The sequence below is a fragment of the Microcaecilia unicolor genome, chromosome 2 (assembly GCF_901765095.1).
Source record: "Microcaecilia unicolor chromosome 2, aMicUni1.1, whole genome shotgun sequence".
In the NCBI taxonomy this organism is placed as follows: Eukaryota; Metazoa; Chordata; class Amphibia; order Gymnophiona; family Siphonopidae; genus Microcaecilia; species Microcaecilia unicolor.
In genome coordinates, this window is record NC_044032.1 from 399,761,398 (window position 1) to 399,775,568 (window position 14,171).

General features: G+C 41.6%; 1 protein-coding gene across 3 annotated transcripts in view; it reads left to right on the forward strand.

The window, feature by feature from the left end:
• ANKRD17 (ankyrin repeat domain 17) overlaps positions 1-14,171 on the forward strand; it is a 374,674-nt gene that overhangs the window by 229,310 nt on the left and 131,193 nt on the right. For all 3 annotated transcript variants that reach the window (XM_030190627.1, XM_030190626.1, XM_030190628.1), the window contains 2 exons: positions 4,979-5,121; positions 11,834-12,047. In XM_030190627.1, the coding sequence (XP_030046487.1) occupies positions 4,979-5,121; positions 11,834-12,047 (357 nt within the window). The remainder of the gene's footprint in view (positions 1-4,978; positions 5,122-11,833; positions 12,048-14,171) is intronic.

A 14,171-nucleotide genomic window follows, 5' to 3' on the forward strand; every position in this document is an offset into this window, starting at 1 on the left:
GCGTAACAAGAAATATTCTCCTTTCCTGAGAGGCTTTGCAGAGATACTTTGTACACAAGCACCTCACCCCCTATAGTGTACAGTTCCCTCAGATTCTTGTGACCCAAGAGCATGACCCTGCATTTTTAGTGATTGTGGTCTGATGACCTTAAGTGGCCAAACAGGTAGAAAAAGTGACGGTCAAAGCCTGAAGGTTGCTTGGGTGCATAAGGAGAAGGATGACCAGCAAGAAGAAAGAGGTGATGGTGCCCTTGTATAAGTCTCTGGTGAGGCTTTCATTTAAAAGTACTGTGTGCAATTCTGGAGACCGCACTTATGAAAAGAATATAAAAAGATGGAGTCGGTACAGAAGCAGCTACAAAATTGGTAAGCGGTCTTGGACATAAAAACATACAAGGACAGGCTTATGAACCTCAACATGTATACGCTAGAAGAGTGGAGGGAAAGAGGAGATATGATAGAATCATTAATATTCTCGAGGGGCGTTACTGTCAGGAAGAGAGCCTTTTTCAAATGAAGGAAAACTATGGAATGAGGGGGGCATACGATGAAGTTAAGAGGAAATAGGCTTAGGAGGAATCTAAGAAAGCATTTATGGAAAGGGTGGTGGAAGTGTGAAGTGGTCTCCTGGTAGAGGTTGTGGAGACGAGGACTGTGTCAGAGTTTAAGAATGCATGGGACAAGCATGTTGGGATTCCTTAGGAAAAGGGATACGGGAGGTTGGGCAGACTGGGGTGGGCCAATGACCTTTATCTGCTACTATATTTCGATGTTTCTATCAGAAAAATCCATATTTGCTGACCAAGAAACAAAATGTCTCCTATGTATACATCCCTTCAGTTGCATCCCTGGATTTGAAGGGAGAAGGGCAACCTACAGGAGCCCCTGGGGCTAGCTCCACCAGTTTCCCCTATATACGACACCCTGGTGCCTCCACCTAAGGTGAAAGGGTATTATTAGTAAGCTTTCCCTCCCTTTCTCTGAGGAACTAACACAAAACCTAAGTGAATTCAACTCTCTCAAAATCTCTCACACCTCTTATCTGTGTTCTTTCCTCAATGAGGACACAACTTCCCTCTTCTTCAGAGTACTGTACCGGTTACAATACTAAAGAAAAATTGATAGATTGTCTGCCAGCCCTCTCTAGTCACAAATATTTGTCATCATCAAAAAGCTGACAGGAAAAACACATCAAAATGCCAGTCTGATATACACAAAATTGTTTCCATATGGTCCTTCCAGCTCAACTTGTAATACACAATTTCTGCTCTCTGGATGCCACAACCTGGATAAATGTGCACGTGTTCTTGGGGACGAGGGCTTCCATTGTTCCGATCCTTCCTTGGAGATGCCAGGCTGGAGTGTGGTTTCTGATTCTTCTGGTTGTCTGGTCCAGTTTTTACTCTTTCCCTCCCAGGATTTTTAGCTCACTTCTTTTCTTTATAGAGTTCTGACTCTGGTTGCGCTTGGTAGAAGTAGGAGATGGTATATGCTCCTGAGTTAGTTGTATGTTAGCTAGTTAGTGTCTAGTAAGCATAGTGTGCTATCTGGCTAACACTTCTATGCCCATGTCGTGCCCCCAGCATAAACACTTAGGACTACTCTCTCTCTCTTCTACTACTACTACTACTTAACATTTCTAAAGCGCTACTAGGGTTACGCAGCGCTGTACAATTTAGTAATACTATTGTAGGGCTTCCAGGGAGAATGCTATAGAGGGTTCAGAATGCTGCTGCAAGACTCCGGCTGGAGGTATGTTGTCCCAACTTTACTAGAGTTGCATTAGCTTCTGGTTGTATGGGGACTACTCTCTCTCGATCTCTATCTCTCTCTCTCTCTCTCTATCTATGTATATGTATATATATATATATATATATATATATATATATATATATAAGCCACATTGAGCCTGCAAAGAGCTGGGAAAATGTGGGATACAAATGCAATAAATAAATAATATATATATCACAACGCCTAATTTAGGCACAGACCAGATGTATTCTATAACAATGCTCATAGATCTGTGAAATGCCCATGACCCACCTATGGCCACACCCCCTTTTCAACTATGCGTCTTAGAATTTACGTACATCATGTTACAAAATACGCTTACAGTTGTGCGCGTAAATTCTGATTAATGCCAATTAGTGTCAATTGCTTGTTGATTGGCTTGTTAGCTAAGTTATGTGTGCTTTTCCAGAATACGTCTGGATTTGTGCACGCATTTTAAGTCGTGCTATATAGAACGGGAGTTGATGTGTGGCTTATTGCACAGTAATTGTTATAATGCAAAACCCCTTACCGTGGTTTGTAAAAGGGCCCTTTAATTTGCAGCATGTAGCTTTGTGTGGGACATATTGTGGTTATGGTTTGAGCAGGCTGTAAAAGTGTGTTTGTATTTCTAAGTTTACAATGACAATACATGCATACTTAAAAAAAACAGCTGTAGCTTGGCATTTATACCTACTCTGAGACAAGTGTAAGTATGAGCTACTTGCTGGTTTGATCCTGCTCATTTGGGGGTTGCATAAATGATCAAGGGGGGGTGATTGTGCTTATTCCTCTAATATAAGGGTTTTCAACCCAATCCATCAGGTTTTCAAGATATCCACAATGAATATGCATAAGATAGATTTGTATGAGGTACCCAGGGGCAGCATCTCCTCCTTCCTTCCGCCACCCCGTTCGCGGCATTTACCTGTTTCTTCACGTTCCAGACCCGCAGCGATTCCCATATGCTGCCCTGCCACCGGCACCCACCTCTTCCCTTTACTGCAGCTGCCTGATGTAACTTCCTGTTTCGTCAGAGGCTAAAGCAGCCGCAGTAAAGGGAAGAGGCGTGGGTGCCGGTAGGAATGGCAGCGTATGGGATCGCTGCCGGGTTTGGAACATGATGAACAGGTAGTTCTGTGAACGGGCTGGAGGTAGGAAGGGGAACAGCATCTCGGCCCAGGAGGGGGAGGCATCTTGGCTCTGCCTCAGACTGCATCTTGCCTTGGGCTGGTACTGGAACTACCTCCATTGTATGCAGATCTACCTTGAGCATATTTAAATTGTGGGTATTCTGAAAACCTGACTGGCTAGCTGTGTCCTAAGGACTGGGTTGAGAACCATTGCTCTAGCATTTAAAGCCACCTATGAAATTTAGGGGAAAACGTTTTTGACGTCTTAATTGCTCTTCTGGTTGGCTAGTTTTGTAAAATCTGATACTTAAGCATATAGATACTGGTACTTACATGTTCAGTGCAGTGGCTTGAGAGCCAGTGGAGCCGGGTTCAATTCCCACTGCTTCTCCTTGTGACTCCGGGCAAGTCACTTAACCCGCCATTGCCCAAGGTACAAAATAAGTACCTGTATATAATATATAAACCATTTTGATCCTATCTCCTTTCCTTTCCTTTCAGGACCCCGAGCAGTGCTGCTGTTTTGAATGTTATTTGAAAAATGACATTTCTGCAGTACGTGCCACAATCTACACATGTATTGCATATGTCCTTACACATATTTTACAAAAGGCTTCATATTCAGCATGCCTTTTGTAAAATATTAGGGAAATTGTCTACGTTGTAACCTGGACATCTGAGGTCCTTCTTAGATGCCTTACACCAGGATGGGATTTTAATTTACACTTTGAGGGTAGTTTTCACATTTTTGCGTGTGTATGACTGTACATACACATAAAAACTTTAATATAATTACCACATATATAATGTGTAGTGACAAGTACATACTTGATCAGGTTTGATCAGGACTAGAGTTTGATTAGAATATGAGCAAGAGTCATGACGTGTATGTACATACTTTACGTGCAAACGTTTACACCTGCTCCCAAGGAGGTGTAAATGTCCACTATTTCAGTTTAGCTGCAATTTGTACGGCTTTTCTGGGCCAGTTATATAGAGACACTTTGACGCCTGATGTGTAGATGGCAGTGTTTACCTGTTAGATTATATATGTTCATACATTGATTTTGGAAAGCTGCTGTTTGTATATGTAGAGCTATAAGACAGAGATTTCAAGGGAGCATGGTGGGAGCATAGATGGGGCATGGTCTGGGCAGGTTGAATATGTAGATGTGTGTTCTCTATTTCATAAGAGGAATACACGTGATAGCCAAAGATCTTGGACCCTGGCCCTTTACACCTGTCCCAATGCTAAATGTGGCAGCTTCCAATTCCAGTGCCCCCCCCACCCCTGACAGCAAGAAAATGTCACCATTGCCACCCCCACTCTCACCCCTGAGATCAGAATGGTGCCAGCTAACCCCTAATGATAATCTCATGCTACCACTACTAGGGAAAGCTGCCAAGTGAGGGTAAAATGTTCTTGTTTGGCAGCTTAATCCCTAGATTGAGATTACCACTAGGGGTCAGCTGATGCCATTTTGAACCAGGGCCAGAAGGAAGTAGGAATCACTGAATCACCAGGGACCCCTGGTAAGAGCTGAGGGAAGAGGGTATTGATGTGAAGAGGGGATGATTGGGGGGTGTAGTTGGAGAGGAGGTCTTTGTCAGGATGTCTTCTTACTGTTGGGGATGTGTTGGGGAACTTGGAGGGGTGGCATGGGAGAGGAATAGGGGTACATTGATAGTCGTGAGCAGCAATTTCAAAAAGCTGTTTCCACATACAATTGAGGGAAAGCAGGATGCTCTTTTTTTTCCCCACAGTGTGCATCTTTTTAAAATAGCTGCTCCTACTGGACATGCTGGTGGGTACATGCACACCTCTGCATGTCGCCATAGTATTTTACAACAGGTTTCAAATTCAATAGAACCTTTTGCAAAATACTCAGGGAATTGTTTACATCTTTACTTAGACACCTTAATTGCCATCTCAACATGCTATGTAACATGAGCTTTAGTAAAGTAATCTAAAAGTAGGTGCCTGTTTGACCTTCATACCTAGGCTACCTGTTACAAACCTACAAGCGAGTAATTTTTATAAAATAAGATTGGAAATACCTTTTGTGGTATTGCAGGTGGTGGAGCTGCTTTTGGCCCGAGGGGCAAACAAAGAGCATAGGAATGTGTCTGACTACACGCCTCTCAGCCTGGCTGCATCCGGGGGTTATGTGAACATCATCAAAATCTTGCTAAACGCAGGAGCGGAAATCAACTCCAGGCAAGTTCCTGTTTGCACCTATGAAAATCATCCTCACTGAGCATCTTTACACAGTTCCTTTTGCTAGTCTGTAAGCTATCACCGTGACATCAATTGAGTCAGTTTTAAAAAGAACATGTAAAAACATATGGTTACTGAATCCCCAGGATTTAGAGCAGTAATGAAAACACTTTGTCACTTGTCCCTTTTTCTCCTAGCTGTTGAATCTAGTTATGGAAAAATATCCAACTTCCATTGGTCAATTGGTTTTATCATGTAGATGGCAGTTTGTCAAAATCATTGACAATCTTATTTACCCTTGCTCGCACAGACAACTCTGTCCAGTTTTTAATGTATTTTGGTTTTCAAATTTTCTAAACCACGTCTGTAGGAAGTCGGCTCACAATCAATTTATTCCACTTACCATTTTCTGTTTTACATGCATACTTAATCTTATTAAGACTGGGATTTATGTTCAGCACTAGTTAGCTGGGTAGGAGAGGCTATCCAGCTTTGATATTCGGTGGCACAGACCCTGATAGTGCCCCTGAATATCCAGTTAATGTCAGGGTGGTCTGGGGGCAGACAGCACAGAAAGCAAAGGTAATCCAGAGAATGAAGAACAGACACAACGAGAATGAGATGCAAGGAGAATGTGATGCAGAGATATTCTGCTGAAGATGTGTCTTTGTACAGAATATTTCAGCTTTTGTTTTGAAGGAATCTGGTGATCCCTGACAAAGACAAAGCCGAAACTTTGGCCAAGTTGAGTTTCTCCTCAAAAAAACCTGTTTTGGTGAACTCTCATCTGTTCTTCATTCCTTGGATCACCTTTGCTGTCTTTGCGCTTCTGCAGAGGTTCTTCTCTTGTTTTCTCCCTGCTCTGGGGGGTGGAGCCAAGAATTACCCGGGCAATGCAGATATTCAACTGTGGTACCTAGGTATATATGCAGTTAACTTATAACAGCAAAAAGGCGATACCTGGGTGTCACAAAATGCCTAGCCACCCACCTGGGGCTACCCCAAGGCCACTTAGAGGGTCTATCCCCAGCACAGCTTAGGTCCTTCACCTGCCACTTGTGCTCTACACTAGCACCCTCCTCCCACCGACTGGGTCCCAACCGCCGCTGGGCAAGTCTCCCACTCTCAAATTATCCCTAGTGATTCCTAGGTTACTGGGGCCACACTCCCAGTGGCCCCACAGTTCCTAGAAAACACACACAATCTCAACACACAAACCACCAGGATTCTTAGTACAGACAAGCAGAGGCAATACACTAAAAATCAGCAAGTCAATAACAGGTAATTGAAATATGGATCAATTATAACACTATCTAAATATTTGTATATTATTTAAACAGTACCTGGGGAGATCAGAACAATACAGCTGTTTATAGGTTATCAAATATAACTGTTTCAACCTTAGCAAAGAGATATTTCTCTCTCTTCTCCCTGGCTAAGACTGGAGAAAAAGCCAGTAAATCCTGGCTGAAATTGAGCTCCTGGGCCAATCAAAGCACAGAACAAGAAGTTTTAAAAGTAGCTGGCCACATCACTGCAGGTTAACTTCTCTGTGTGCTAACTAAAGAAGGAGCAGCCATTTCTCTTTAACAGCTTTAAACATAGACATGCACCACCTGCTTGCCAAACTAGAGAAATACACTTCAAGAAATAATCAATACAGTTTACAGGCTTAAAACCCACTGTTTTGTCACACTGGGTACTACTACTACTACTATTTATCATTTCTATAGCGCTACAAGGCATACGCAGCGCTGTACACCATACACAAAAAGACAGTCCCTGCTCAGAGGTTACAATCTAGATAAGTCAGGTAAACAGACAGAACAAATAACTCCTCAGAGGCCTCCAAATACCCAGATATTCTGTGCCCGTGCCTGGACACAGCCAGAAACACTGACTACCAATGAGTGAATACTGACCAGACTTTTCCTAGAGCTAGATGTTTTAAATTGGATGCAGTTTCCTGACTGGTATACTTTTGTCTCCCCAGCCTGTGGTGAGACATATTTTTCTTTGCAGAATCCTTTCGAATGTAAATGTCTCTGAGTCTCATGTCTTAGTTGGAAATTATATGTTTGTTTTCTTACTGTTGATGTGACAAATATTTCTAAGAACATTTGTGAACTGTTTAGTTCTGATCCTGAGGTTCCAGGCCCACTTCTTCATTAGTTAGCTTCTCAAAACTTAGATTGTGAGTCCACTAGGGACAGAAAATAGTACCTACACATAGTATATGTAAACCTCTTTGATTGTACCCACAGAAAGGCGGTATATCAAATCCATGACCTTTTCCCTTTATTTGTAATTCATATTGGGGAGTTTGTTTTATGGTTAGAATTATAAATCAGGTTTAGTGTGCAAGATGTAAAAGTGGAAATTTTCTTAATTCTGCTTTTAAATAGCAGGAATGAAAGTCAATAAGCAAGCTGTATATAATCTGTTAAACTAATTTAATGTGTTTGATTAGCTTTTCAGAGATATAACCACATTGCAGAATAGATTAACTCAGCAGGAATAGCAGGAAAGATGGAAGCTATAAAACACACTTTGGGATTCCTTCTAATTCAGGTTTTTATTTAATTTTGCCACCACTCTATTCCAGATGTTCATTGGTACAGTATTTGCTATGTAGACCTGAATAATCTCGATCATATTGCACCTAATCTATGTAGAAGTAAAATGATCACTTGAATTGACTGAATAACTTTGACCTGCTGTTATCTTTTTTCTCCAAAATAAGTAATGATTAAGCATTAACCATAGACATTTATAATTTGATGCAGTTTCATTCTGTCTGTGAGCATCGGTTTGCCAACCTGTCCTAGGCAGTAGCATCTGAACTTCACACTTATTACATAGTAACATAGTAGATGACGGCAGAAAAAGACCTGCACGGTCCATCCAGTCTGCCCAAGATAAACTCATGTGTATACCTTACCTTGATTTGTACCTGTCTGTCTCAGGGCACAGACCGTATAAGTCTGCCCAGCAGTTTTTCCTGCCTCCCAACCACCTGTCCCGCCTTCCATCACCGGCTCTGGCACAGACCGTATAAAAGTCTGCCCTCCCCTATCCTCGCCTCTCAACCACCAACCCCTCTTCCCCCCACCTGCTCTGCCACCCAATTGTAGCTAAGCTTCTGAGGATCCATTCCTTCTGCATAGGATTCCTTTATGCACATCCCACGCATGTTTGAATTCCGTTACTGTTTTCATCGCCACCACCTCGTGTATTGTTTTTTGTTTTTTTAATTATTGTTGATGGCTGTTTATAGGACATGAAGGATGAAATAAGTCCTTAAGTTAAATGGTAATGGGGCAGATAACATGTCCTTGTCTTGCTCTTTCATTAGCTGTAGATTTTATAGAAAGGCTCATCGGGTTAGTTTGGTAGTTCAGTGTTAATGCTGTGTGCTGCCACACAAGAGATCAAAGTTAGATTCCCAAGGGGGAAGGACCAAGGGCGTAGCCAAACATCAGATTTTGGGTGGGCCTAGGCAAGAATTAGGTGGGCACCATGTGTTCTCCCCCCCCCCCCCCCTCCAAGAAAAAAAATCTCAGCTGGTGGGGAAAACGCTTTTTTCCACCTTGGCAGCAGGAATGCACTGAAACTGAGCAGGGCCGGTGTCGTGGAGAGTAGCATTTTATTACTATCAGGGGGAAATCTTCAGCTGACGGAGCTTGGGATTCCCACCAGTTACCACTAAACATGTGCTACTGTTGGGTGGGCCAGAGCCATAAATGGGTGGGCTCTGGCCCACCCAAACCCACCTGTGGCTACGCCACTGGGAAGGACTATGTATCCCTCTATTTTTGACTGAATCATTGAAGAGGCCTGACCAGAAGCAAAAGGGTATGGGTCTTCTCTTGCTCATTGCACATATAACAAGGAACTGATGAACTAGCACACTGGAGAGGTCTACACGGAGCTCAAACCCAATGAGATAGTCTCTGATGCCATCTTCCACCTCCAGTTTTTCAAAACTTTATTTTTAATCCTGAAAAATAGCGATGATGTGACTAGTTAATATTGTCTTTGGCTTTTTCCTATACAATCTGGAAACAAATGTATGTGGGACTTATTTGTCCACTCTAAAAACCTGTTAGTATTTCAGCCTCACTAATTTTGGTAAGAGAGTAGACAGTGAAGGGGAGAGTGGGAATCCCGTCTAGTCCAGATTTCACTGTGAAATACCCATTAATTTTCCAGCTGTGAGATTACTATATAAGGATTTTACCATGGTAAAAAAAAAAAAAAAAAAATCTCTTTGTTGACCTGTTTTAAAATCCAAAATAGCTACTGGCAGTTTATCAAATGCTTTTTCTGCTTCTAAGGTTGCTAAGTCTGAATCAGTTGTGGTGTCTTATTTGTATACTTCAGCTGTCTTGAGTAGGTTTGATAAGGCATACCTTCCTTTTGCAAAGCCATCCTGGTCATAATGTACTAGTTTTGCTATTGCAATGCAAAAGCCCATAACATACCTTGAACCTCCTTCCAAACCCACTAATTTGCTGGCAAAAAGCTACAGCAATACCCCTTGCAGACCACCCTTAATAACTAATATCATTATGAATGTAATAATTTTTTAAAAAGATGCTGTTGGAAAGTTCATCCATTTTTTCTTACATGTCTCATTTTATACTGTTCATGAATAATATTTGACAAAAAAACCCATAGTTAAAGGTGCCATTTAATTTGTATTCTCTTTTGTGGCAAACTACAGAGTATATTTGATACACTTTTTAATTTTATTAAGCCTGAGGAAGAGATGCACAAAACTTAATGGATCAGCAACATGAGGTTTTGATCAGTTCAAGACGGTTTAGCTAATAGGGAATCCAGGGATGAATGCATAAAGGAGATCTGCAGGCTTCTTGCCGTTGCGGCACCAAACACCGGAAAGCATAAGCTAATGTATTCAAATGAGCTGTTCAGTATTCAAAGGTTCATTCCGAGGGATGCACAGCCATTTCTGAATGATTCACAGAAAGAACCGCCTACCTTTAGCAACAGAAATTTTACGGGAGGTGTGGAGGAGCCATGGCGATAGACTCGCAAGAAGGCAAAGAAGGCTGACGCCAGGCCAGAGCCCTGACATGATGAGTCCTAAAAGCCTCCTGCTTTTCTCTCTATGGTGGGCAAGCCTTGACACATCGCTAGCTCCACTATACTAATTAATTCTGGTCTAAAAACATCATGTTCTCTTTAGATGCAAAGATCAATGTTTATGGATCCGGTGTTAAAAGACATCAAGAACCAGTTGTAAAAATTCTTTAGCAAGACACGAAAGGGTTAGCGGAAACAGCAGTACCAGTAATCCCATTCTCTTCGCACGCCCTGCTGTTCCTTCTCCTGCAGAACAGTGGTGATTGTGTTGACCATGATGGTTCTACCCCGACCTCCTGCAGCCAGTCTGGAGTGAGTTCTCCAATTTGCTTTCTGCTTTCAGGCTGGCAATGCTAAGAAGTAGCAGAAGTGGATTTGTTCCCTTTCTCTTACGTTTGTTGGGTTTTTTGCCCCTAGTTTCTGTAGTTACACTGCCATACACACGGCTTTCATACACGCAGCTTGTAGCACACACTGTTCTAAGCATGCGTAGAGCAGCCACGCTTAGCGATTGACTGTTCTACATATGTGCAGCTTACCGGCCGGCTTGTTCCTCACCAAGCTGCTCACTTTTTTTGCGAGCAGCTCGTTTGTATGTGATTTCCTTCCTGCATGGCTCACTGTTTCAGAATTGTTCAGCTTTAACGAAGATCAAAGAGATACAGATTTTTTGTGGGGAGTTTAATGCATTTTCCCCCTGAATCTTTTATTAGCCTGCTCAAAGTATTGGCATTAACCACAATTTGAAGAAGGATTTTGGATTATTTAGAACATAGGCTATGATGGCAGATAAGGTCCATGTAGACAGCAGTTTCATTTCTTATTGTAGACTAATTTACATTCATCAACTACTATGAGTTTTACTGTGTGGTAGATGTTAGCTTGTTAAAACCAGACAGTGCTAGCTGCTTAATGTAGGTGGGGATGGGAACTGGGCATGGGTTGGCTTGGAGGACTGCTGGCTGTAACAGCTAGTGCACAGGTTGGTGCCATGCACTCACAACTGCTGATAACACAGCTGCATTTACTGACACCTCAATAAGTGGTAATAAGTGTAGCTGAGCTACCAACATGTGCGTAAGTACATAAGTATTGCCATACTGGGACAGACCGAAGGTCCATCAAGCCCAGCATTTTTTCATGTGCATATGCTAACTATTTAGTAAATATTTGTTTGAATTTTTTAAGGGGGCATATTAGGAGCAGAGGGGGGGGGGGGGGCATTCCTGCACTAGCTAGTTAGTTCATTTACTTTACCGAACCTAACTGCTTAGTGCATGGTTAATGCGGGAGATCTTACCGTCTATAAGAGAGGTGGTAGTAAGTGCTCCTTCGTTAACTTTTTAAGTCTGCTAATGGCAACATTATTCACGTCCATTAATGAAGTAAATAGAAAATTAAGATTTTCACAGCCACGGTAAAATGACGTTGGAATGACCTGTGTAAGGGTAGCTAAAGCCATTTGTTACCACAGCTTAGTGAAAGAACCCCTTAGATGTTAGTTTTATTGTCTATATAATTACACTGTAAATTGTCTTTTTTCCTGCCAAGACTTCATTTGAAAATTTAGCATTTTTTTTTCTGTATATTTTGTTGTCTTTAGAACGGGCAGCAAGTTGGGCATTTCTCCATTAATGTTAGCAGCAATGAATGGACACACTGCTGCTGTTAAGCTGCTGTTGGACATGGGATCTGACATCAATGCCCAGATAGAGACCAATCGGAACACGGCCCTTACTCTGGCCTGCTTTCAGGGAAGGACCGAAGTGGTCAGCCTACTGCTTGATAGGAAAGCCAATGTGGAGCACAGAGCGAAGGTGAGGAAAACAAAAGGATTCCAGTTCCTACATCTGTCCCAAACATCATAACATGATCTGGCATTCTTCCTTGAGTTCCAAATTCTCCCACCTGCGTGTTTGACAAAAATGTTATTTATACACGCATGCAAACTGCTCAAGTTCTAGGAACTTCCTTGCAGAAAATGATACTGTGTATATCTTTATAGGATCATCTTTGGGATAAAAAATAAGTGTTTTGGAAGCTGATAACAATGGAAGAACTCTAGACATATGGGGGAATCCTATAAATTAGGTGCTAACCACAGGTGCTTTCACAGAAAGAGTGGTGGATACCTGGATTGCCCTCCTGCGAGAGGCTGTGAAGACAAAAATAGTGGTGGAACTCAAGAATACATGGGATAAACACAGAGGAACAATATATATAGAAAAAGAATGGAATCCAGTTAAAGCAAAACTTAAATCAATGTTTCCCAAGTCCGGTCCTGGAGTACCCCTTGCCAGTCAGGTTTTCAGGATATCCACAATGAATATGCATAAAAGAGGTTTGCATATAATGGAGGCAGTGTATGCAAATCAAATTCATGCATATTCATTGTGAATATCCTAAAACCTGACTGGCAAGGGGTACTCCAGGACTGGACTTGGGGAAACACTGACTTAAATGGCCTCATAACTGGAGTGAGCTTTGATGGCAACTTCAGAGATTGGGAAGTAAGACTTCCAGGCGGACTTCTACAGTCTGTGTCCCATCAATGGCAAAAACACTTCAGGATCAAGGCTGGAGTGGGCTTCAAAGGCAGCTCCAGTAGTAGCATTGGTGCCGGGTAGACTTCTACACTCTGTGCCCCAAAATTGGTAGGGAGAGAGAGAAAGGGATTAAGTATTCCAGTGTTTTAATCATAAAAAAGTAGATCCTGTGCAGAGTACCAGATTTAACTCTGGCCACCTTTTTGGGCAAACTGGATGTCAAAAACTGCCTAACAGCTACTCTGTAGATACCTGCATATCTTGGGAGTTTTACATGTGTGTACAATGGGTGGGACTTACACATGTGTAAACTTATAGAATATGGTAAGTTAACACATGTGTAAGTCAATGTTAAGCAATTGCAGGGATTCATTCACTCTTCTGGTAGTTGCATCTCATCTTCACAGTAATAGAGAGTGGAGGAGTAGTCTAATGGTTAGCGTAGTGGACTGAGAACCTGGAGAACTGGGTTTGATTCCCACTGCAACTCCTTGTGACCTTGGGCAAGTCATTTAATCCTCCATTGTCAGGTACAAAACTTAGATTATGAGCCCATTAGGGACAGAGAAATTACCTGCATATAATAAATATAAACTACTTTGGTTTACAGAAAGGCAATATATCAACTCTCTTTACCCTTTACTTGTTTGTTATCTAAGAACATAATAATAGCCATACTGGGTCAGACCAGTGGTCCATCTAGCCCAGTATCTTGCTTCCAACAGTGGCCAGTCCAGGTCACAAGTACCTGGCAGAAACCCAATTAGTAGCTAATCCTGGGGCAAGCAATGGCTTCCCCCATGTCCAGGCTTGTGTCTCACATTTACATGTGTGCTATACTTGTGGCACTAGTGGATACTGGTATATTTGGAATAATAGCTACTGTAAAAGTTATCCTGTGTTTTTGAAATAATGATGATACTTAACTGTTTTCAATAAACATTTAATGTTTTTGTGTTCCCAAAAATCAAAGTCCAACTTTCTCTAACCTATTGTAACTTGCTTGTACCAGTACAATGGTGATATAGTTTTGTATACCATTTTTAAGAAAATAGTTACCAAGAATAATCAGGTGACCTGTCGGTACTAGTTCTGTAACCACTGCACTTTTCTATTTGAGGTATTAGAGTTCAATATTTTTTTAAAATTTATGACAACTTTTTTTTTAATTTATAAGAAGTCTTTATTGAATCTTTAATCCATACAAATAGTGTCACCACAATACAGCACTAAAGTACACTCAGAACAATCAGAGAGGTAAACCCACCCCTTATAACAGGAAATAATAACCTTCCAAATCCTTGAAGGACACCAAGAAATCGTTAATTGTTTAACAATAGAATCAAATCAAATAAAACTTCTATTGGTTAGATTTTTGTTTAGTTATTTAACCCC